Source organism: Hemitrygon akajei, chromosome 12 (assembly GCF_048418815.1).
Source record: "Hemitrygon akajei chromosome 12, sHemAka1.3, whole genome shotgun sequence".
In the NCBI taxonomy this organism is placed as follows: domain Eukaryota; kingdom Metazoa; phylum Chordata; class Chondrichthyes; order Myliobatiformes; family Dasyatidae; genus Hemitrygon; species Hemitrygon akajei.
Genome location: NC_133135.1, coordinates 44,806,175 through 44,829,075, shown reverse-complemented (window position 1 = coordinate 44,829,075; position 22,901 = coordinate 44,806,175). Strand labels below are relative to the sequence as shown.

Sequence of the window (22,901 nt, the reverse complement as noted above, 5' to 3'; positions counted from 1 at the left end):
TGTCAATTTACTGTACAGTCCTCTGAAACTTCATACGTTTTAAAGACGATCCAGTCCTGAGGAAGGGTCTCGGCCCGCAACGTCGACTCTGTTCCTTTCCACAGATGCTGCCTGATCTGCTGAGTTCCTCCAGCATTTTCTGTGCGTTACTCTGAATTTTCAGCTTCTGCAGAATCTTTTATGTTGACGAACTGATAGTTAACTCTCATGTGTTTGAAGAGCTGAGAAAGCATTTTTAGTTTTTATGTGAGAAAACAAAACGGCCGTTATTGTTTGCCGTAAACTGTTTTACACTTCATTGATTTAATCCGCTGCGTTGGCTTTACAGATGATGATGTGATTCTCTCCAGCAGACAGTCTTGAGCCGGTTGAGCAACTGAGAGGTAAAGAGGCAAGTAACCGGGAGAATAAGCTAAATTAATACGGAGTTGGTGTCACCGCAAATAGTAAGCGTGTAAACCTGGCCACTTTAAAAAAAATCTCTCGTCAGCGATAAAATCTGCGTCTCCTCCCCTCAGCTCAGTTCTTTTCCCAATGAGCAGGCGGCGCTGACGTAGTGGTCGGTTTGTTATCATTCCCCGAAGATGGCGTCGATCATGGAAGGGCCGCTTAGCAAGTGGACCAACGTTATGAAAGGGTGGCAGTACCGCTGGTTCGTGCTCGACTACAATGCTGGCCTACTCTCTTACTACACGGTGAGTGGATTCGAGGTGAATTAGTGGCCTCCGGGGCGGGGGAGCGCAGTGGAAGCCGCAGCCCGCTTGTCATCCTGCAGGTTTTTTTATCCCCACCCGTTTGCCTTTACGGCGGGCTGCATTCGTGTATCACACCAACTTGGACAGCAAGGCGAGAGAGGGCCCACAGCCCCCGGTGGGCGCAACCTGCTGCGTGTGTGACGGGGCAGCCATCAAATCGCGTTCCTAGTTCGTAAAATTGGCTCGTCAACTGAGTAGGGCTAGCAAATGAACGTATAGTTCATGGGCTGGACTTCCAGTTTAAAGGGTTAGGCTGGTAGGTGAGAGTAGGTGAAATAGCTTTAGGATAGTCGAGTGGCCTATTAGGTGGTGGCTTTGTGGAACAAAAGTACAAGTATTCCCCCCCCCCCCCCCACGAGTGTGCAAAATGCTCCGCAGAGCACGGCAAATCCACACTTATCAGGTAGAAAAATGATAGGTTCACTTTACAAAAGAATGTCACACAGTCTAGTGTTATCTGCTGTCCGTTGAAGTGTTCGTTACACCGAAATATTTGTTAAACCCTTGTTTCTTTTGTTTATAAATGCATGATGCACATCATCAATCAAAAACTTTGCTAAATATTTATGACGAAGTATTTTTATATAATTTAGTGTTAAATATTTGAACGTTTATCTAATTTGTAAACAAAATTCATTACACGTGGACCTGGAATGGGGAAAAATGCCCTCAGTAAATTCACGCCATTTTGAAATGTTAAAAAAGAAGTGATTTTATTTTTCTGAGGAAATGTGTAACATGCAGTCACAATACTGGATAGTTAAGAGACAAATAGCCTTGTTAGCCTTATTTTAAGTGAATCCACTTTACTGCTCTTGATTAAATTGGTATGTTGATCCTTTTTCATTACATTGTGTAAGATGAATGTAGTTTTAGAATGCCTATCTCTTCACTCAAGGTGGTGAATCTTTGGAGTTCTTTATTCTTGTGAATTTGGTTGACAGGTTGGAGATATGTCTCTACCAAAGGAGGTGAAAGGTGCTCCTTCCCTCCACTAGCCTGCAGGTCACCCTTGGGCAAGATGTAGCACCTGCTTCGCACCTCCGCCGGGCAGCACATACAAAATGCTGGAGGAACTCAGCAGGCCAGGCAGCATCAATGGAAAAAAGTATAGTCAACCTTTCAGGCCGAAACCCTTTGGCAGGACTGGAGGGAAAAAGCTGAGGGTTGAAAGGTGGGGGGAGAGAAGTGTCAGGCAATAGGTGAAACTTGGAGGGGGAGGGATGAAGCAAAGAGCTAGGAAGTTGATTGGTGAAAGAGACAGAAGGCCATAGAAGAATTGGGGGGGGGGAGGGGGAAGCACCAGAGGGAGGCAATGGGTGGGCGTGAGAGAGGGATAAGGAGATGGGAAATAGTGAAGGTGGTGGGGTGGGGGTTGGAGGCATTACTGGAAGTTTGAGAAATTGATTTTCATGCCATCAGGTTGGAGGCTACCCAAACGGAATTTCCCATCCCCTTGTCCCTCTCTCATGTTATCTCCTTGCCTGCCCATCATCTCCCTCTGGTGCTCCTACCCCCCCCCCCCCTTCTTTCTTCCATGGCCTTCCGTCTCTTTCACCAATCAACTTCCCAGCTCTTTGATTCATTCCCCCCCCCCACCTCCAAGTTTCACCTATTGCCTGGTGTTTCTCTCTCCCCTTCCTCCACCTTTCAAATCTACTCATCTTTTTTTCTCCAGTCCTGCTGAATGGTTTTGGCCTGAAACGCCAACTGTACTTTTTTTCCATAGATGCTGCCTGGCCCGCTGAGTTCCTCCAGCAGTTTGTGTGTGTGTATTGCTCAGATTTCCAGCATCAGCAGCTTTTCTCTTGTTTGTGATTTGACCCCTCCCGCTGTTCTGGGACACCTGAAGCCATGGGAGCAGGTGATGGATGATCTTATTAGCAGCTAATACACATGACAGTTCCTGGTTATGTGACCACTGATACCGGGCAGACAATCTCTGAAGAGTATTGATAATGTCTGGGGTACCCATCTTGTAAAGACACTGCCAAGACGAAAGCAATGGCAAACCACTTCTGTAGAAAAACATAGTCATAAGACTATGATCACCTATCTCATGCTGCACAGCACATGTTGATGATGATTCTTGTGGATATTCAGTTATAGCTAATGTCTGAAACTGGGATTTCTAGATTTCTGGATATTAAAGAAATTAAGTTTTATTAGATAGGTCAGCCTTGATCTTGTTGGAAGGCGAAGATGGTTTGGAAGACTGCTGCAGTTTTTTGTCTCCCTTCTCTGTAGAGTGAGAGATTATTTTGGCCTTTAAAATATGAGTAATCACTGTATATCAGTGCAGTTTCCTTTGCTGTTTATTCCTTTAGAACCTTTCATTAATAATTGTCTCATGTTGTGAAAAGAACATCTGTTTGTTGTTCATTTAATTCCATGTTTATGAGTATATAAGTACAGTGGATTCTGATTATTTGGGCATTGGTTAATTGTGGCAGCTGCTTATTTGGAACAACTCTTAAAGAGCAAAAGCTATTTGAGAAAATAGCTGGAATTCCCTTCATTATGCCACTGGATTGGGATGGGAGACTGTTGCTGAACAGTTTCTAACTAGCATCAGTGGTGTGCACTGGTGTGACCGTGAGACACTATACCATACTTAGAGTGAATAGACTTTTAAATAGACTTAGTTGTGTGTGTTTGATTTTTATCACTGATGTTTGGTGAGAAATATGCAGTAAGGCAATTCAGACCTGTTTTCCTCACAGTGGTTTCAAACATTTGGACTTGGAGATGCCAGAAATAGTGGGGAGTGAAAATGAAATAATTTCACTACTTCAAGTTATGAACTACAAAGAATTTCAAGGTATCGACAATCATCTTGAAGTTTAGAATGAAAAAGAAGAATTTAAAGTTTGCAGTCATCTAAACCATTGTACAAAGGCAGTCCATTATCTTCACTAGCTGTCTGCACTGATTTTTGTTTATTTGCAGTCAATCAAAAGAATGCGGCAGTGTACACTAGGAATCCCTTTGTCAATAACTAATACAGTTTTATGGTACAGTACAGGTATTGGTAGCATTCTGTTTTTTCTGTATTACATTTAAGTACATAAATTGTTACTCAGATAAAAAGTTTGTCTTTTTTGATATCTTTGTAATTGCTTCCCTAGAAGTTAAGATAATTGGAGCAGTTGCTTACTTAGGCCAAAATGTACTGGTCCTGATGTGTCCCTATTAACCAGAATCCACTGTATTTTTAAAATCTTCACACGATTGAACTATCATGAAAACAGTTAATGCCAGTGGGTTTTACTTTGCATGATTGGACACTGTCCTACCGTTTTATTTTGTATTAAAGGGCCCTAACTGGATCTGTAGTAAATAATAAAGTACTCGTATTTCAGAGTGTAAGTAATTTTATTTGTTGGAGGCAGGTCCCCTCACAACACTGAAGTATTTAGATGAGGGTTTGAAATGTAATAGCATATAGACTATGAATTGAGTACTGGAGCATGTAATTTAATATAGATTGACCAGCATGGGCATGGTGAGCCAAAGGACTTGTTTCCTTCCTGCATGATTTTATTTGTCCTAACACTTCGAGCTATCCAAAGGATGGGTGATAGGATTGGGTATGTGTTTGTGTGAATTTTAAATGTTAGGTAATTATGTGTCTTCAATAATGCATCAGTGGGAGACAGGACTTCTACTGTGCAATGGCCAAAGGAGGGAACTGAAGCTGGTACTGTGACAGATGCTGGTACAAGAAAAGATGTAGTCAATGAAAAGGAGTGATGAGTAATGTGGTCCATTAATTTTTAATTAATGCACAGAATTGTCATTGGGTAATGAAGGCTATTGTTTTGCTTTCTTGCTCCTGAAGTGTATGATTCACATTTTTCATGAACAAATTTCATGTTTTCACGTCTTTCATCAAATACCTGCTCTAATTATACTAAACCTTCAGTGTGCCTCCTGATTGTGATCTCCTTCATATATTGTTCACAGAGCTATACACTGTGTTTCAGTTATGCTCAGAACAGTTTTCATTGTATTGACTACAGTAAGGAAGGCTAACATTTAGCTTGCTGAGTCCATACTAGTGACGCATGACATAAATCTGTTGGTCTCCGGTAACCTTATGATTACTTTTTTACTAATACTTTTTTTTTAAGTGGTAAAGTTGAATGTGACTCCACTATTATTCCTGGCAGTATGTTCCAGACCTAAATTTCCGTGTTCATAAATAAGTATCTTCTTCCTCATGACTTAAAATGGCCAATCACTACCAGAAGTGACTGATGCCTCGGTTAAGAAAAATATTATCCCCACATCAAGTCTATCAAATGACCTGCAAGATTTTTATGTTTCAGTAGATCATCTCTTTTTTTTGAATTGCGCTGGCCTGGTCTGCTTAATCTCTCCATTTTGTGACAAATATGCAAAGCCTGGGATCAATCTGGTGAATCTTCAAAACATTCCTCCTTCCCTGGGGAGGAAAGCCAGGCCTGTATATAATATTTCTGATGTGGTTTCATCAGGGTATTAAACAATTGGAGCCAGCTCTGTCTCTTGATTTCAGATACTCTTAGAATAAAGGCCAACAAACTGTTTGCATTCAAGCTACACATACAAAATGCTGAAGGAATTTAGCAGTCCAGCCAGAATCTATGGAAATAAAGGTAGAGCTGACATTTTGACCCAAAATATTGACTGTACCATCAGATTGAACCCATGAACACTACCTCATTATTTTGCTCTCTTTTTGCACTACTTATTCATTTAAAAAAAATATTTTATTGTAACTTGTATTGTTGTAATGTACTGCCCTGTCCTGCTGCTGCAAATCCACAAATTTAACAATATGTCAATGATGACCACCCTGATTCTGATTCTTCTCTGAAATTGGTTTAAGGATTAACAAAATAGGTGTGAGATTGTTTATTTGTGACAAAGTATTTTCCAGATATTTTCAGAATCATTGGCATCTGTTGTTGCTATGTGCAGCAATACATTGCAATACATAATAAAAAGAGTAAATTACAGTAAGTATAAATATATTTAAAAGGTTAAATAATGAAGAAAGAGGAGGGAAAAAGTAGAGAGATTGTACTCAATGTACATTCAGAAATCTGATGGTGAGGGGAAGAAGCTTTTCCTGAATCATGTATTTCTCGAAGCTCCTATACCTCCTGCCTCATGGTAGCAATGAGAAGAGGATGTGTCCTGGGTGATGGGTGCCTTTAATAATGGATGCAGCCCTTTTGAAGCATTGCTCCTTGAAGATGTCCTGGATACTGGGGAGGCTAGTGCCTATGATGGAACTGACTGAGTCCACAACTTTCTGCAGCTAACTTTGATCCTGTGCAGTGTTTCTCCCCACCACCCCTCCCCATGCCAGACGGTGACGTAGCCAGTTAGAGTGCTGTCCGCAGTATATCTGTAGAAATTGGAGAGGGTCTTTGGTGACATACCGAATCTCCTCAAACTCCTAATGAAATACAGCCGCTGTCGTGCCTTCTTTGTAATTGCATTGATATGCTGGGCCCATGATAGATCTGCAGAGATGTTAACACTCAGGAACTTGAAATCTAAGCACTGGTGTATGCACCCTTGTCTTAATATCTCTGAAGTCCACAATGAATTCTTTGGTCTTACTGATGTTGAGTGCAAGGTTATTGTTGTGATGCCACTCAACTAGCTGATATATCTTGCTCCTCTACGCCTTCTCGTCACCATTTAAAATTCTGTCAACAACAGTTGTGTTGTTGGCAAAATTATAGATGGCATTTGAGCTTTGTTTAGCCACACAGTCATTTGGTGCAGAGAGAGTAGAACAGTGGGCTAAGTAGACATCATTGTGGTGTGCAAGTGTTGATTATCAGAGGTGGAGATGTTATTTCCAATACACACAGACTGTGGTCTTCTGGTGAGAAAGTCAAGGATCCAGTTTCAGAGGGAGGTAGAGAGGCCCAGATTTTCGAGCTTTTTGATCAGAGCAGTAGGAATGATTGTGTTAAGCAATGAGCTGTAGTTAATTTTTAAAATATATTTTTTATTAAATTTTTAAGAGAATTACATAAAATGAATAGAATAATAGAGTAATAAAAGTTAATATCAGCCCTCCCCCTCCCCTTAATCCTCCCTCCCCTTAACATCCCTATCTAAAAAAAAGAGAAAGAAAGAAGAAAGAAAGATTGCCTGGATATCGGAAGATCCCCACGTGCTCCATGGAGTTCAGAATAACTTTAGTATATATCTTTATTTTTTTCCCAAATAGCTAATAATTTTATTTTCAAAGGACCTATATATTTAATCCTATCTTTTGTAAATAAGGGTGCCAAATTTTCAAAAATATATCATATTCATTTCTTAAATTATAAGTAATTTTTTCAAGTGGAATGCAGCTAAATATTTCATTATTCCAATGGTCCATAGTTAAGTATGAATCTGATTTCCAAGTAACTGCAATAGCTTTTTTGGCTACTGCCAATGCAATTTTTATAAATTTTTTCTGATATTTATTCAATTTAGGTTTCGGTATTATCCCTTCAATATCGCCTAATAAGAATAATATTGGGTTATGTGGAAGTTGTTTTCCAATAATTTGTTCCAGTAAAAGTCTTAAATTTATCCAAAAAGGTTGAATTTTAAAACAAGATCAAGTAGAGTGTAAAAAAAAAAGTACCAATTTCTTAATTACATCAAAAACATTGGTCAGATAAATTTGGGTTTAATCTATTTATTTTTTGTGGTGTAATATATAATTGTAAAAAAATTGTATTGTACTAATCTACTTCGGACATTTATTGTATTTGTCATACTGTCAAGGCATAGTCTTGACCAACTTGTTTCATCAATTTTAATATTCAAATCAGTTTCCCATTTTTGTCTTGACTTATGAATTCCTTGTTTAATTGTCTGTTTTTGAATCAAATTATACATACAAGAAGTAAATTTTTCCTTTTTGAATTAAAATTTCTATTTCATTAGGCTTCGGCATTAACATTGTTTGACCCAGTTTATCTCTTAAATAAGCCCTTAATTGAAAGTAACAGAAAAGAGTGTTATTTGATATTTTATATTTATTCTTTGGTTGATCAAACAACATCAATATACCTCCTTCAAAACAGTCACCTATATATCTTATCCCTTTTTGAAACCAGTTATATAAAAGTTGGTTATCCATTGTAAAAGGAATGAGTCTATTTTGAATTGGGGTTCTCTTTGCTAATAAAGATTTCTTTATCTCATCATCAACATTTATCTTATTCCATAAATCAATCAAATGTTTTAATATAAGAGATTCATTCTTTTCCCATATCCATTTGGATTCCCATTAATATATATATATTAAATCTTCTGGTATATTTTCTCCTATCTTATCTAACTCTATTCTAATCCATGCGGTTTATCTTAATCAAAAAAAGATGCAATAAATCTAAGTTGATTTGCTTTATAATAATTCTTAAAATTTGGGAGTTGTAACCCTCCTAGGTCAAATTTACATGTCAATTTTTCCAACGATATTCTTGACATCTTACCTTTCCAAAGAAATTTCCTCACACATCTGCGGGGGGGGGGAGGGTAGTTTACACCTTCAGTATGCTTTTATGATTCAATTTTTTTGCTAATCACTCAAACATTCATTTGAATTTATCAAAAATGTATAGTCTCCAGTCTCTTGGCAAAAATGGGTTGACAGTGCACGCGAATTAGTTGATAAATCATTTATTTAACAATTTGACAAAGATTGTGATCACATTAGCATCAAGTTCAAGTTTGTCATTCAACCATACAAATGTATACAGCGAAATGAAACGGCATTCCCCTAGGGAGGGCCAAGGTGCGAAACACAGTACATATAATCGCCTACAGTACATAGCACATATAGTATGATAGCACATACAGTCACACATAAAATATTATTAGCCCATGTCCTGAGTGGTATGGCCTGAAGATTGATTGTGAATGGGATGTTATCCTGTAGCCAGGTTTCTGCAAGAACAAGCACGTGGCAATATCCTCATCTTGTGCAAATTCAGATGAGCACAGTTGCACCAACATGGGGACCCAGCACCAATTCCAGTGCCTCTGTTCTCTCCTACACCACCTCCTCTCCTGTGTGACTGTAACAGAATAATGCCACAGGTTGAGGGCCTGGTACACGCAACAACAGAGGCCGTGCATCTCACTACCATCAGTCTCACTAATGAACTGGTGAACAGGAGTTGGTTACTGCCCATCACACAGCTGGTGTAGGACATCAATGAAGGTCCTCCATCTCTATTCTTGACCATCTTCTCTGTTGTGCCCCAGGTTTCGTTCAGGGTCCTCATTTCTGCCTCTGTGGTACAGCACCAAGTTGTCTTTACCCTCCATTTTTCCTCTGTCCTTCAGGGGTCCAATGAAGTGCTGTCATGATGATGGAATTGGCCTCTCTTCTCATCATGTGCCCAGTCTATCACAATGCTTCCTCATGATTGTGACCATGTCCTCTTGATGACTCTGAAGGAGTAAGGCATGGTTGGAGATTTTTCTTGGCTGGAAAGTACAGAGGCTCACGGTGTGGAATGATGATAGCTTGGCAAGCTTGTTCTGTCAGGAGCCAGCATTGTAACTGGTTAAAGAGTGTGGACATAATACACCTCCGGTGCAGCTTTACCATGGTGTGGATGTTCTACTTGGTTGATCCCGATATGTTGCTCATTGGTTTGAAGATATTTCTAACTTTGAGTCTGTACTGAATGTTGTCCTTGGTCCCATCATTCTGCCGAATGGTAGGTAAATCTACTGGTGCAGGATAAGTCAATACCATATGTCCTGTCAGGAGGAGGAGACTCTACATCAGTGATTCCCAAAGACGGGCGGGGTTATTCAAGATTCTTGGAGGGGCGGTGGTACGCGGTACCCTAACTTGAGACATGAGACCTGGTCAACTGTTAGTAGAGCAGGCACTGCCCCAAAAAAAGGATGAGGTACTGGAACACGAAGAACCATAGCTCTGCAGGTGGTGAGCACTTGTTGTCACAACACTTCTGAAACTCGGCAATCTCATCTGACCTTGCCAACCAAACAGATGTTATTGGGGATGCATAAATCAGCAACCAGGGTGCCCTTGAGTCGCAGTATGGAACGAGTTCATGCAGTTTAACGGTTGATAAGTCGAGTACACCTTCTCAACTTTACCTACAGATCTACGGAAAACAGGTTGCACAACAATACAGCGCAGGCTGGAACCAAACAGTGAAATAGAGCCAATCAATGAACCAACCAAATCAGAGGATTCCTCTTCAGGTGTTCAAAGCAACCTCTGCTTCATATGTATGGACAAGAACCATTTTTGGGTATTATGGTCAATTATGCTAACTGGAATAGTATAAAGGTAGCTTGTCAAACATTTAAATATTAAATACACAGCACGCTATACCTCTGATCCTCTGGCTCATGGACCTGTGGTTTCCTTCTCCTGAAGTCAATAATCAGCTCCTTGATCTTGCTGGCATTGCATAAAAGGTTACTGTTATGACACTACTCAGCCAGATTTTCAATTTCCCTCCTATACACTGATTCATCACCACGTTTGATTTGACCTATGACAGTGATGTCATCAGTAAACCTCTCAAAATGCTTAATCGATGCAGATGTAGGTGCTGTTGGGCGATAATCATTGAGGCAGGTCACTATGCTTTTCTTGGGCACCAGAATAATTGAAGCCTTCTTGAAGTAGGTGGGTATCTCACACAGACTTGGCGAAGGATCTTGGTGAACATATGAGCCAGTTGATCAGCACAGGTCTTTAGTACTTGGCCAGGTAACCCAGTTGGGCTGGAGGCAATGAAGATGGACAACCAATGTGCAAAAGACATCAAACTGTGAAAATACAAAAAGAAAAAAAAATAAACTAATAATAAATTAGCAATAAATATCAGCCCTACTGAAGGGTTTTGGCCTGAAACATCAACTCTACTTTTTCCCCACTGTTGCTGCCTGGCCTTCTGAGTTCCTGCAGCGTTTTGTGTGCATGGCTCGGATTTCCAGCATCTGCAGATTTTCTCTTGTTTGTGAATAAATATTGAGACCTTGACATGAAGAGTCCTTGCCTTGAGTCCATAGGTTGTGGGAATAGTTAAGTAATGGGGCAAGTGAGGTTAAGTGAACTTATCCCCTCTGGTTCAACAGCCTGATGGTTGAGGAGTAATAGCTGTTCCTGAACCTGGTGGTGTTGGTCCTGAGGGTCTTGTACCATCTTCCTGATGGCAGCAGTGAGAAAGGAGAGTGCCCTAGAAGGTGGCAGTCCTTTATGATGGATGCTACATTCCTGCAACAGCCTTCCTTGTAGATGTGCTCAATGGTGGGGACAACTAACCATGATGGACTGGGTTATATCCACTTTTTTTTTGTAGGCTTTTGCATTCAAAGGCATTGGTGTTTCTTTACTAGGCCATGATGCAACCAGCCAATATATTCTCCATCACACATCTAAAGAAGTTTGTCAAAGTTCTACATAACATGCTAAATCTTTGCAAACTTCTAAGAAAGTAGAGTTACTGTTGTGCTTTCTTTGTAATGGCACTTACGTGGAGTGTCATCTGTTATTTGTTCTCTGCAAGTCAACCTTTCATGGTTGTCATCAGTAATTTACTTGTAATAATATGCTTGCTTTGGTGCTGATAATGTATGTTTGGTAACATGATTGATCATTCAAGCCTGACACGTCTTATTACTGCCTGTGTAATGAATGATTAGGCTTGGAATCTGCTGAAGTTTCTACACTATTATAGAGTTATGCTGTTAATTATAGCAAGTATTAAGCAGTCTTTAAGCTTTGTTGTGTAATACTTTGCACATTACTTAGCAGCTTTAAAAAAAAGTCATTTACCAAAATGTGTATTTGTTAGTATGTTTCATATCAAATAACAAATTTTCATTAAACCCAAAGAAAGAATAAAATGCACAGACAACAATTTTTGTTATTCAGGAGCTAACACTATTAAAAATAATAATTTGCTTTTTTTTCCCTTTGTTTTTTAATATTTAAACTGTGAAGAAACTGGATTTCATCCCTGTAGAAGTACACTGGATATGATCTTAACCATGTTCCAACATCAGAAGAAACACAGAAAACTGATCAACCATGTTGCATGTCTTTTTCTCATCAAAAAACTTGGCAGATCAGGATGGACTATAGAGCATTCTTCTCAAATCTTGATGCCCTAAAAATACATTTTTGTCCTGTTTCTGCACATGATGTTAGACAAGTTGTGGTAGATCCATTGATAAGATAACGGACTCACCGTCAGTGTAGACAAGTATCAAGCAAGACTACTCATTACGTCAATATTTTTCTTGTTCTTTCAGCAGAATTCAATCTGTCATCTTAACAAATTATTTCCAATCTTTTTGTGCTTCTCCTAACAATTGGCTCCACAATCGGCTCTTGGAAAATGTATCCCGCTTCCTGTCCTTTGGGTAGGTGGGGAGTTTATTATAGGGAAGTATTGCCTGGCAAAGGTATTCATTACAGTTGAAATTCACGTTTAGTGTGTCACTATGGGCTTTGAGTGATAATTGAACATGTGACTTCCAAGCATAAAGCTCCTGGTTTACAGTGCAGCAGCAGACACTGTTGTTCTTTGTGGTAGCTATCTTCAGGTACAGGAGAGAAAGAGCACAAATAATCCCATAAATCCAGGATAAGCAAACGCATATCAGCATCTAGTTTTGCTGTGGCTTGTATGATCATGCCAAATTGTTCATGTGTCCAGAACTCAATTCCCAAACTGGCTTCTTTATGCTGAGCTCCATTGTCTATCTGGTAATTTGTTGCCACAGAAGAAACAATTGAAGAATGTTGTTGAAAAGGTGTAACATGCCTATCAAGTTGTAGAAATCCCTGTTCAAGTTGATGTGGGCCAAGAATATTGGAATTATAGAGAAAGGTAGAGCACATGTGAAGGCAGAAGTGTGTTATCTCCCAAACTATCTACTTGCCAGCACCTTTTAAATGCTTTTTAAAATGGCTGTTGCAGGTCTCAGATTGCTGATGACAGCCATGTCAGATCCCACAGAAATAGGAGAATCTTGCTTCCATTTAACACTAAAGGGGCTATTTAAGAAGAATAAAGATAATATTTGAATTTACAAACTAGGGGCATGCAATTTCGAGAAGCATAGATCTAGATTTGAGATTTGGAGTTATTGCCACAAAATGGACCAAGATTTTGTTCATGACTTGGAGTTGATGCAAGGCTACTGCAAATTTTGACAGGGCATTGAACAGTATCCTGGCTCTGGGCTACATTAGAGTTGAGAAATATGTTGGAAGGATATTGCACAATGTGTGTTTTGGTCATTGCAGTTTGTTGGTAATTTTTTCATAACCTTTTAGTTGGGAGAGGAAATCCTGTGAATTGAGTGAAGCTGTCCATATTTTTGCTGTGTATGGCTATTGAATGATGGAAGTTGTTCACATCAAGATGCACATTTGCACAATGACTTTGTAATATATTTGGTAAGTCAGCTGATCAGTTGCCCATCCTGTTTAGGGGAAATTACTTGTTGCAATACATCACATTTTTCTTTTGCTGTTTTAGACTGTAAAACCATTAGATAGAGGAGCTGAATTGTACCATTTAGCTGATTCAATTTTCCGCTCGGCTCCAGTCTCCTGCCTTCTCCCCATATCCCTTCATGGCCTGAACTATCAATCTCTGCCGTAAATATACATAAGACTTGGCCTCCACAGCAGCCTGTGGCAAAGAATTCCACTGATTCACCACTCTGACTGAAGAAATACATCCTCAATTCTGTTCTAAAAGAATGCCACTTTATTCTGAGGCTGTGGCCCTCAGGTCTTAGACTCTTCCACCATAGAGTGGATGTGGAGAGGATATTTCCTATCAAGGCCTTTCACCATTCGATAGGATTCAATGAGGTAACCCCTCATTCTTCTGAATTCCAATGAATACAAGATCAGAGCCATCAAACATTCTTCATATGACAAGCATTCAAACCTGGAATCATCTTTGTTAACTTCCTTTGAACCCTCTACAGTTTCAGCACACCCTTTCTGAAATAAGGGGCCCAATACTGCTAACAATACTCCAAGTGAGGTCTCACCAGTGCTTTATAAAGTCTCAACATTACATTCTTGCTTTTATATTTTAGTCCTCTTGAAATGAATGCTAACGTTGCATTTACCTGCCTCACCACAGATTCAATCTGTAAATTAACCTTGGAGGAATCCTGTACAAGAACTCCCAAGTCCCTTTGCAAATCATTTTTTTGTGTTTTCTCTCCATTTAGAAAATAGTCAACCCTTTCATTTCTTCTGCCGAAGTGCATGACCATACACTTCCTGACACTATATTCCATCTGCCATTTCTTTGCACATTCTCCTAATCTGTCTTGTGTCCTTCTGTAGCCCCTCTACTTCCTTAAAATTATCTGCCCCTCCACCAGTCTTCATATCATCTGCAAACCTTGCAATAAAGACATTAATTTCCTCATCCAAATTATTGACATATAATGTAAAAAGTATCTGTCCAGACATAGCCCCCTGTGGAACACCGCTAGTCACCGGCAGCCAGCCAGAAAAGGCTCCCTTTATTCCCACTCCATGGCTCCTGCCAATCAGCCACTGCTTTTTCCATGCTAGAATCTTTCCTGTAATACCATGGGCTCTTAATTTATTAAGCAGCCTCATGTGGCACCTTGTTAAAGGTCTTCTGAAAATCCAAGTACACAACATCAACCGATTCTCCTTTTTCTGTCCTGTTTATTTCTTCAAAGAATTCCAACACATTTGGCAAACAAGATTTTCCCTTGAGCAAACGATGCTGACCAGGGCCTATTTTATGATGTGTGTCCAAGTACACTGAGACCTCATCCTTAATAATCGATTCCAACATCTTCCCAATCATTGAAGTCAGGCTAACCAGCCTATGATTTCCTTTCTCCTCAATAGATACCCCTACAGTGAATCTGTTCAAGAGGGAGCTGCGCTACATGAGAGCGGCTTTTGCTGTGCCGCAAAGAACAAGTGGCAGCTGAAAGAGGAGAGACTGAACAACAAAAGGACCCAGCCATTAACCACAGCCACCACTAAGTCGTGCCCACACTGCACCAGAGTATGTCAATCCCAGATTGGCCTCTACAGCCGCTGAAGACCCACTATTAGAGAACCCCTTAGGAACACATTATACTTGATTCGTGATTGTATACAACTGTAAAGAATGGAACAAGATTGCATAGAAATGGGTAAAATTCCAGAGATACAGGGAGGGTGATTTCTTTGGTTGAGGAGAATGGAAATAGTAGCCAGCATCAAAGTGAGGCACAAGACATTCAGGATTGAGGCAACGTGAAATAGGATGGTGACTCTTTGGAATCATCTGTCCAGGAGGAGTGTGGAGTCATTGATTGTATTCAGAATTTTATTAAATAGAATTTTGGACATTAGTGGGATCAAGGGACATGACAATAGGACAGGTATTGAGTCAGAAGATTGGCCATGATCTTGTTGAGCAGACTCAGTGGGCTGAATGGCCTATTTGTGCTGCACTTGGATATTTTATTACTTAAGTATATTTTCTTACATTGTAGCAGTAGATAAGTGGCTATGTTAGCTCTCAAATTATTCCCTTTCTCATTTCCCAGTAACTTTTTCTTTCTTGTGCCCATTAACGCAACTGATTGTCCTGCAGTCCATCCAGACTGGGGCCATTTGTGTTTTATATGTGATTGTTTTGTTTTAGTTGGAGTATTGTTTTTGTGTGTGGAAAATTGCGAGATAATTAAAAATATAATAAAGTACCAGAACGAAAACTGTTTTGTAAGTGTATAAAGTATCCTTCTGCTCAAATTAAGCTGGTAATAAGAATTTAAAATATCACGACTTCATTTGTAGTCCACCTTGTTTCCTTTTGTTGGTTTTGGTTTTACATCATTAGCTATTGTACCTATATGCTTGTGATTTGTTCATTCAGTGATTAAATAATAATTTTTAAGCCATTGGCTTCTAGGAGTGACTATTTTCAACCCATGTATTTTTTTTTTCTTCTGAGTGTCATAAAATTTGGCTCCCCCCCCCCCCCCCCCACCCAACTGTAACATTTTGGATTATTTTTTGTTTTTATTCTAGACAAACCTATATTGTTTACTTCATGCTCCCTATTTCCAACAAAATTCAAGATTGGGCTTTTTGTCCCAATAGTTCAACTGGTTAATGTGCAATGAAAGTTATTTTTCTTCCCTTATCAGAAAGATCGTGCTTTTTTAATTGATTTCAGAATATGAATTTGATCTGTTTTTTGTTGTTGTATCTTATAATCAGGTTCACATTACTTTTCTTTTTTAATCCCCCCCCCCCCCCCCAGTCCAAGGACAAAATGATGCGAGGTTCCAGAAGAGGCTGTGTCAGATTGAGGGTAAGTTGAATAAATTCCACTGTTGGTATATTTGTGGAATCAGATTGCTAATGTATCAAAATATTTTAAAATCTCAATTTGTTGTATATTTAAATTTTTCAATAATTTCTGCTCAACATTCTTCATTTTGGCTTTAGTTTATCTTTTCTGTGAAATTGATTCCTCCAAATTGTTGTCCAATTGATTTGACTTTTAGGATCCAGTGAATACCAGTGCTAAACAAATTTTCTCCCTTTTTATGAAATTCAGCATGTCCCTGTCGACTCTTTACCAATTTTTATGGATGCACCATAGAAAGCGTTCTGTCTGGATGCATATCTACTTGGTTTAGCAACTGCTCTGCATAGGACTGTAAGAAACTGCAGAGTTGTGGACAAAACTCTGCACATCATTGGACCAAACTCTCCTCTCTTAAATGTTAGAATTGATTACTCATCCACTACTTCCACTGATTGCTCATTCCATAGTCACACCACCCTCCAAATGAAGAAATTTCTCCCTTAATTATTTCACCTTGCACCCTAAGCCTATGAACCCTAGTTCTACTTTTACCCAACCTGGTGGGGAATAACCCCGCATACATTCACTCTATCTATCCCCCTCAAATTTTGTATACCTTTCTAAGATTGTTTCACCTTTCCCCTATTGTTCTGCACTCCAGGAAATAAAGTTCTAACCAATTCAACCTATCCTTATAACTCTGGTCATCAATTGCTGGTAACTTCTTGGTAATTTTTCTCTGTATTCTTTTAATCTTATTGATTTTTTTTCTTGAGGTAGTTGAGCAGAACAGCACACAATACTCAAAGGTACATTGTATTGTCAAAGTTTGCATGTACAATACAACTCTATTTGTCTTATCCAGATAGCTATAAAATACAGGAACTCAGTGGGTGTTATTGAAAGAGAAGACATAAACACCCTGCCCTGTCATGAAAAAGAAACAAAACTCGTAAACCCCAAAGTCCCATGCCCCTTCCCTTGCAGAAAAAAAAGAACACCAATATCAATTCCCAACCTCCTCTCACTCACAGAAAAGAACAGAGACAGTAGCAGCAAAACCTTCAACTTCCCCTCTCGCACTCAAAAATATTCGGCCTCAGCAACATCTTATATAAATTAACATAATGTCCCAACTCCTGTACTCAAACCCCAGATATATGAAGGCCAATGTGCAAAAAGGTCACTTTTTGACCCTATCTACTTGTGGTGTCAATTTCAAGGAATTGTGGATCTCTTCCCTGGTCTCTTTGCTCTACTGTACCCCTCAGAGCCCTACCATTCACTATGCACCCTGGTTTGTCCTGCTAAAATGTACACCTCACACTTGTCTGTATTAAATTCCTTGTGCCATTTTCTTCAACCCATTTTCCCAGTTAGTTGAGATCATGCTGTAAGTTTTGATAACCTTTCATGCTGTCCACTACACCGCCAATCTTGGTGTCAACTGCAAGTTTGCTGATCCAGTTTACCACATTATCATCCTAAATCATTAATATAAATGATAAACAACAATGGACCCAGCACTGATCCTCACATCACAAGTCACAGGCCTCCAGTCAGAGAGACAACCATCTGCTGTCACTCTATCTTTTCCTGCTAAGCTAATGTTGAATTCAAATGGCTACTTTATCTTGAAAAGTGTGCAACTCAAACTTCTGGAACAGCCTCCCATGCAGGACTTTGTCTATATGGACTTTGGAAGACCTTTTAAATGTCCGCTGTCTACTCTTCATCAACCTTCTTGATAGCTTCCTCCCTGGAAAAACTAAGATTGGTTAGATTTGGCCTAACTCGAAATGGATACAATCTGAAAAGGATAGGTAAGATAGAGGCAGGAAAGTTGTCTCCACCGGTAAGGGAGACTAGAACCAGGGGGAATAACCTCAAGATTCGGGGAATAGATCAAGATGAGGAGAAACTGCTTTTCCCAGAGAATAGTGAATCTGTAGAGTTTTCTTCCCTTGAAGCAGTAGAGGCTAACTTGATAAATATATTTAAGGCACAGTTCAATAGATTTTTGTATAGTAAGTGAGTCAAGGATTATGGGAAAAAGGCAAATTGGAGCTGAGCCCATGGCCAGATCAGTCATGATCTTATTGAATGGAGGAGCCATTTTAAAGAGAAATGGGACATGGTGAGGTAGAAGCAGAGATGATTGGTAAAATGAGGAAAACTGAAGGTTAACAGGCAGATTGAACCAGGCAGGGGAAGAGAGTGGTGGAGTTGGGAGACAAAGATAGTTAAGTGTGGCTGAATTTAAAGTGGGGAGGGGGTGTTGAAAAGACAGGAAAAATATTGGTGGGAAGGTAAATGAAGGTGCATATGGCTGCTGGAGTGTCTTGATGTCAGTAAAACCAAGGAGCTGATTATTGACTTCAGGGGGAGGAAACCGGAGGTCCATGAGCCAGTCCTCATCGGGGGATCAGAGGTGGAGAAGTTTGGCAACTTTAAATTCCTCAGTGTTGTCATTTCAGAGGATCTGTCCTGGGCCTAACACGTGCAATTATGAAGAAAGCATGACAGTGCCTCTTCTTCCTTAGGAGCTTGTGAGAATTTGGCATGATGTCTGAAACTTTGACAAATTTCTATAGATGTGTAGTGGAGAGTGTATTGACTAGTTGCATCACAGCCTGGTCTGGAAACACCAATGCCCTTAAATGGAAAATGCTACAAAAAGTAGTGGATATGGCTCAATTTTATCACAGGTAAAGCCCTCGCAATCTTTGAGCACATTTACACAGAGTGCTGTAGGAGGAAAGCAGCATCCATCATCAAGGAACCCCCCCCCCAGCAACACCCAGGCAATGCCTTCTCGCTGTTGCCAACAGGAAAAGGGTACAGGAGCCTCAAGACCCACACCACAAGGTTCAGGAACAATTGCAATCCCTCAAACATCAGGCTCTTAAACCAGAGGGGAAAACTTCACTTAACTTTGCTCGCCACATTACTGAACTCGTGGTGGATGGATCAAACTGGGGTGGGGTGGAAGAAAGGGCAAAATAGGACTATTTTTCCTTCATGAATATTCTCACTTCTACAGCTCAGAAGTATAGTCCTGAGGCCCCATTATGAGCTCTAGCTGTGCCAGTTTTTCTTTTAGTTATGTGGAACAGTTCCTATTCCAAATGCTCTCCACTCTGCAGCTGTTCCTCCAATACGTCAGTGACTGCATTAGTGCTGCTTCTTGCACCCGTATAGAACTGATCAATTTTTATCACCTCCCCATTAATTTCCATCCTGTTCTCAAATGCATGCAGAGCATTTCTGACTCTCCTGCCCCTTTGCTAGACCCTCTCCCAATCTTCAGGAGCCAAACTATCCATGGACACTTATGATAAACCTACTAAGTCCCACAGCTACCTAGATTGCAGTTCTTTTCAGTTTTTTTCTTGTAAAGATGCTAACATTTTTTTCCTTGTCTCTCCATCTGTCTCATCTGCTCTAAGATGGACCTGATTGGATTTCCTTCTACTGTGGTTGATGGAGCCCTCCCTTGCATCTCGTCTGTTTCTTGAACTTCTGCTCTCAATCCACCTCTATTCAGACAGAACCATAGCCTGGTTCTCACCTTTCACCTTACTAGCCTCTGTATTCAGCAGATCATCTGGAGATTCCACCACCAGCCACATTCTACTCCCCACCCCTTCTTGCCTTGCACAGGGACCACTCCCTTTGAATCCCAGTTCTGCTCATCCCTCTCTCTACCCTTCCCTGGCTCTTGCCACTTTACCCTGCACATCTCCTTCATCGCAACCAATTGACCTAAACTGCCTTTTCAGTTGAGGCAAAGATTTGCTTGCACCACCTCCAATTTGGACTGCTATATTTAGTACTTCCTATATGGTCTCCTATGTCCATGATAGGAAGTGCAAACTGGGTAACTATTTTGTACAGCACTTAGGCTTTGAGCACAATAACATGTGATCTCAATTATCTTTCCCATTCCCACGCAGCCCTGTTTGTCCTCTGCCTTCTCTACTGCCAGAGGAATGAGAGGAATGATGCTTCACATTCCATCAGGGAATCCGACAACTCAATGGTACAAATGTTGAGTTCTCCAGTTGGGTGTCCTCCCCATATTTTCACCATCTTTACCCCACTTCCCAGGCATTTGTTAGCCACCTGGCCCTGTCTTTGAACTCCATGCTTAACCTGGCTTAACCTGCCTGTTATCGTTCATCCTTCCTTACTACTCCAAAGAGCTGATTGTGGACTTCAGGAAGGGTAAGACAAGGGAACACATACCAATCCTCGTAGAGGGATCAGAAGTGGAGAGAGTGAGCAGCTTCAAGTTCCTGGGTGTCAAGATCTCTGAGGATCTAACCTGGTCCCAATGTATTGATGTAGTCATAAAGAAGGCAAGACAGTGGCTATACTTTATTAGGAATTTGAAGTGATTTGGCATGTCAACAAATACGCTTAAAAACTTCTATAGTTGTTCCGTGGAGAGCATTCTGACAGGCTGTCTTGTATGGAGGGGCTACCGCACAGGACCAAAAAAAGCTACAGAAGGTTACAAATCTAGTCAGCTTCATCTTGGGCACTAGCCTACAAAGTACCCAGGACATCTTTAGGAAGCGGTGTCTCAGGAAGGCAGTGTCCATTATTAAAGAACTCTAGCACCCAGGGCATGCCCCTTTCTCACTGTTACCATCAGGTAGGAGGTACAGAAGCCTGAAGGCACACACTCAGTGATTCAGGAACAGCTTCTACCCCTCTGCCATCCGATTCCTAAATGGACTTTGAAGCTTTGGACACTACCTCATTTTTTTAATATACAGTATTTTTGCACATTTTAAAATAATCTATTCAATATACATAATTGATTTACTTGTTTATTATGTTTTATTTTAATTATTATTATTTTTTCTCTCTCTGCTAGATTATGTATTGCATTGAACTGCTGCTGCTAAGTTAACTAATTTCACGTCACATGCCAGTGATAATAAACCTGATTCTGATTCTGAATCTTGTAGCTCCCTGCTCCTCTTTATACTGGCTCTCTCCATACTGTCCTGAAATAATGACACCCCCCCCCCCCCCATACCTTGACCCTCTGAGTTCCTCCAGTAAATCTCTTATTATTTCAATATCTTTTAGCCATTGTAATTGTACCTGCCTCTAGCAGCTCTGTGGAATATTAGTGGAGGTTGCACCTTGAAGTTTGTATGAATTTGGACTTCCTTCTTAAAGAACAATTCTTAGAGGATGTGTTTAACAAAAAGTTCACTTGACTCGTGGAATAAAGATATTATTGCATGAAGAGATTGAAAATATTGGTACGTCATGGAGTGAAGATTGAATGTAATTTCAATAAAACATCTTAAATTCTTAAAGGCCATGACTGAGGAAATGTTATGAGGATATTTTTTTTTAAAGCTGCAACTAAGGTTTGTGGCCTTGGAATAGTGGGTGGGGCATTTAGGATCAAGACAAGGAGCAATATGTTCCTTGTCTTGAGCAATACGTGAATATGTGAGCAATACGTGAATCTATGTTGTGAGATGTAAATGTTTAATCTCTTACGAAGAAGGCTGCAGCTATTAGTCATGAGTTGTACCAGATCAATTGCTGTGTGTGGATAGCATAAAAGTTGTAGTTGAGCAGGATCAGCCATGCCATTTGTGAATGGAGTATAAAGGGTTGTCTCTTTCCCCATTTCAATTCAATCCTTTGGATGCCAATGCAGCTCTTATTGTGACCTCCTTACACCATCTTTAATTTGCTTCACTTGTTTTATTTTCAACTTGGAGAATGTAACTATGTTAAATGTAAATTCACATATCACTTTCAGTTAGTATTTTTCGTTATAGTAGTTTATTCAACCTTATTCAAGACAGACTTTATAGGGTTTGTTCTTTTGAGGCTCATTAATATGCAAAAGTTTTTGTATAGGTATGTACATGTTTGTATGTGCATGTGTGTATATATAATATATGTACACACAGAACTATTACATTTTTTAGCTCCTGTTCATTTGGTAAGGTGGTCAATATTGAAGCAGCACAATAATGAAGACTGATATCCTTATGTTTGTTAGAACATAGAACAGTACAGCATAACAACAGACAACAGCATAACTAATTAAAATAGTAATCAAATGCTTAACTAAACAAATCCCTTTTGAGTACATAGTGTCTATATACCTCCATCTTCAGTGCATTCTTGCCCCTATCCAACAATTGGGGGTGGGGGGGGGGGGTAGGGAACCTTATATTTGCTTCTACCAACAACCCTGGGAGTGCATTGAAGGCACTGACAACTCTAATTGGAAAAATATCTGCCCTGCAGGCCCTATAGTATTAGATACTTCGACCCTAGTGACAAAGATGGCCACTCTCAGTCTACTCAGTGTACTGTTCCTCTACATTTGGTCTCCCAAAGTGCAATACCTTACACATGGCCAGATTAAATTCTGTTTGGCATTTAACTCATCTGTGATTGGTATTCCTTACGTTAGTGGTTACCAACCTTTTGAAGCCCAAGATCCCCTACCTCGGCCTTAGTGAAAGGCAAGATCGACTCCAAATCGATTAGTTACATGCATGTGCACTGGGGCAGAAAAGACCAGAAGTAAAACCCTGCAACCCGGAAGTAGAAATAATGTATGAACACCAGGGGTCACCATCCTTTTTTTTTGCACCGCGGACCAGTTTAATTTTGGCAATATTCTTGCAGACCGGCCAACCGGTGGGGGTGAGGGGGGTGTTAAACATGACCGGAATACAGCAATACTTGAAGCAGGTTCCTTATG

General features: G+C 40.0%; 1 protein-coding gene across 6 annotated transcripts in view; it reads left to right on the top strand.

Moving 5' to 3' along the window:
* Window positions 1-306: 306 nt before the first annotated feature.
* The window catches only part of osbpl9 (oxysterol binding protein-like 9), a 185,267-nt gene continuing 162,672 nt past the window's right edge, over window positions 307-22,901 (top strand). For all 6 annotated transcript variants that reach the window (XM_073063024.1, XM_073063021.1, XM_073063025.1 and 3 more), the window contains exons 1-2: window positions 307-695; window positions 16,094-16,144. In XM_073063024.1, coding sequence (XP_072919125.1) covers window positions 585-695; window positions 16,094-16,144 — 162 coding nt within the window. In that variant the 5' untranslated portion in view covers window positions 307-584. The remainder of the gene's footprint in view (window positions 696-16,093; window positions 16,145-22,901) is intronic.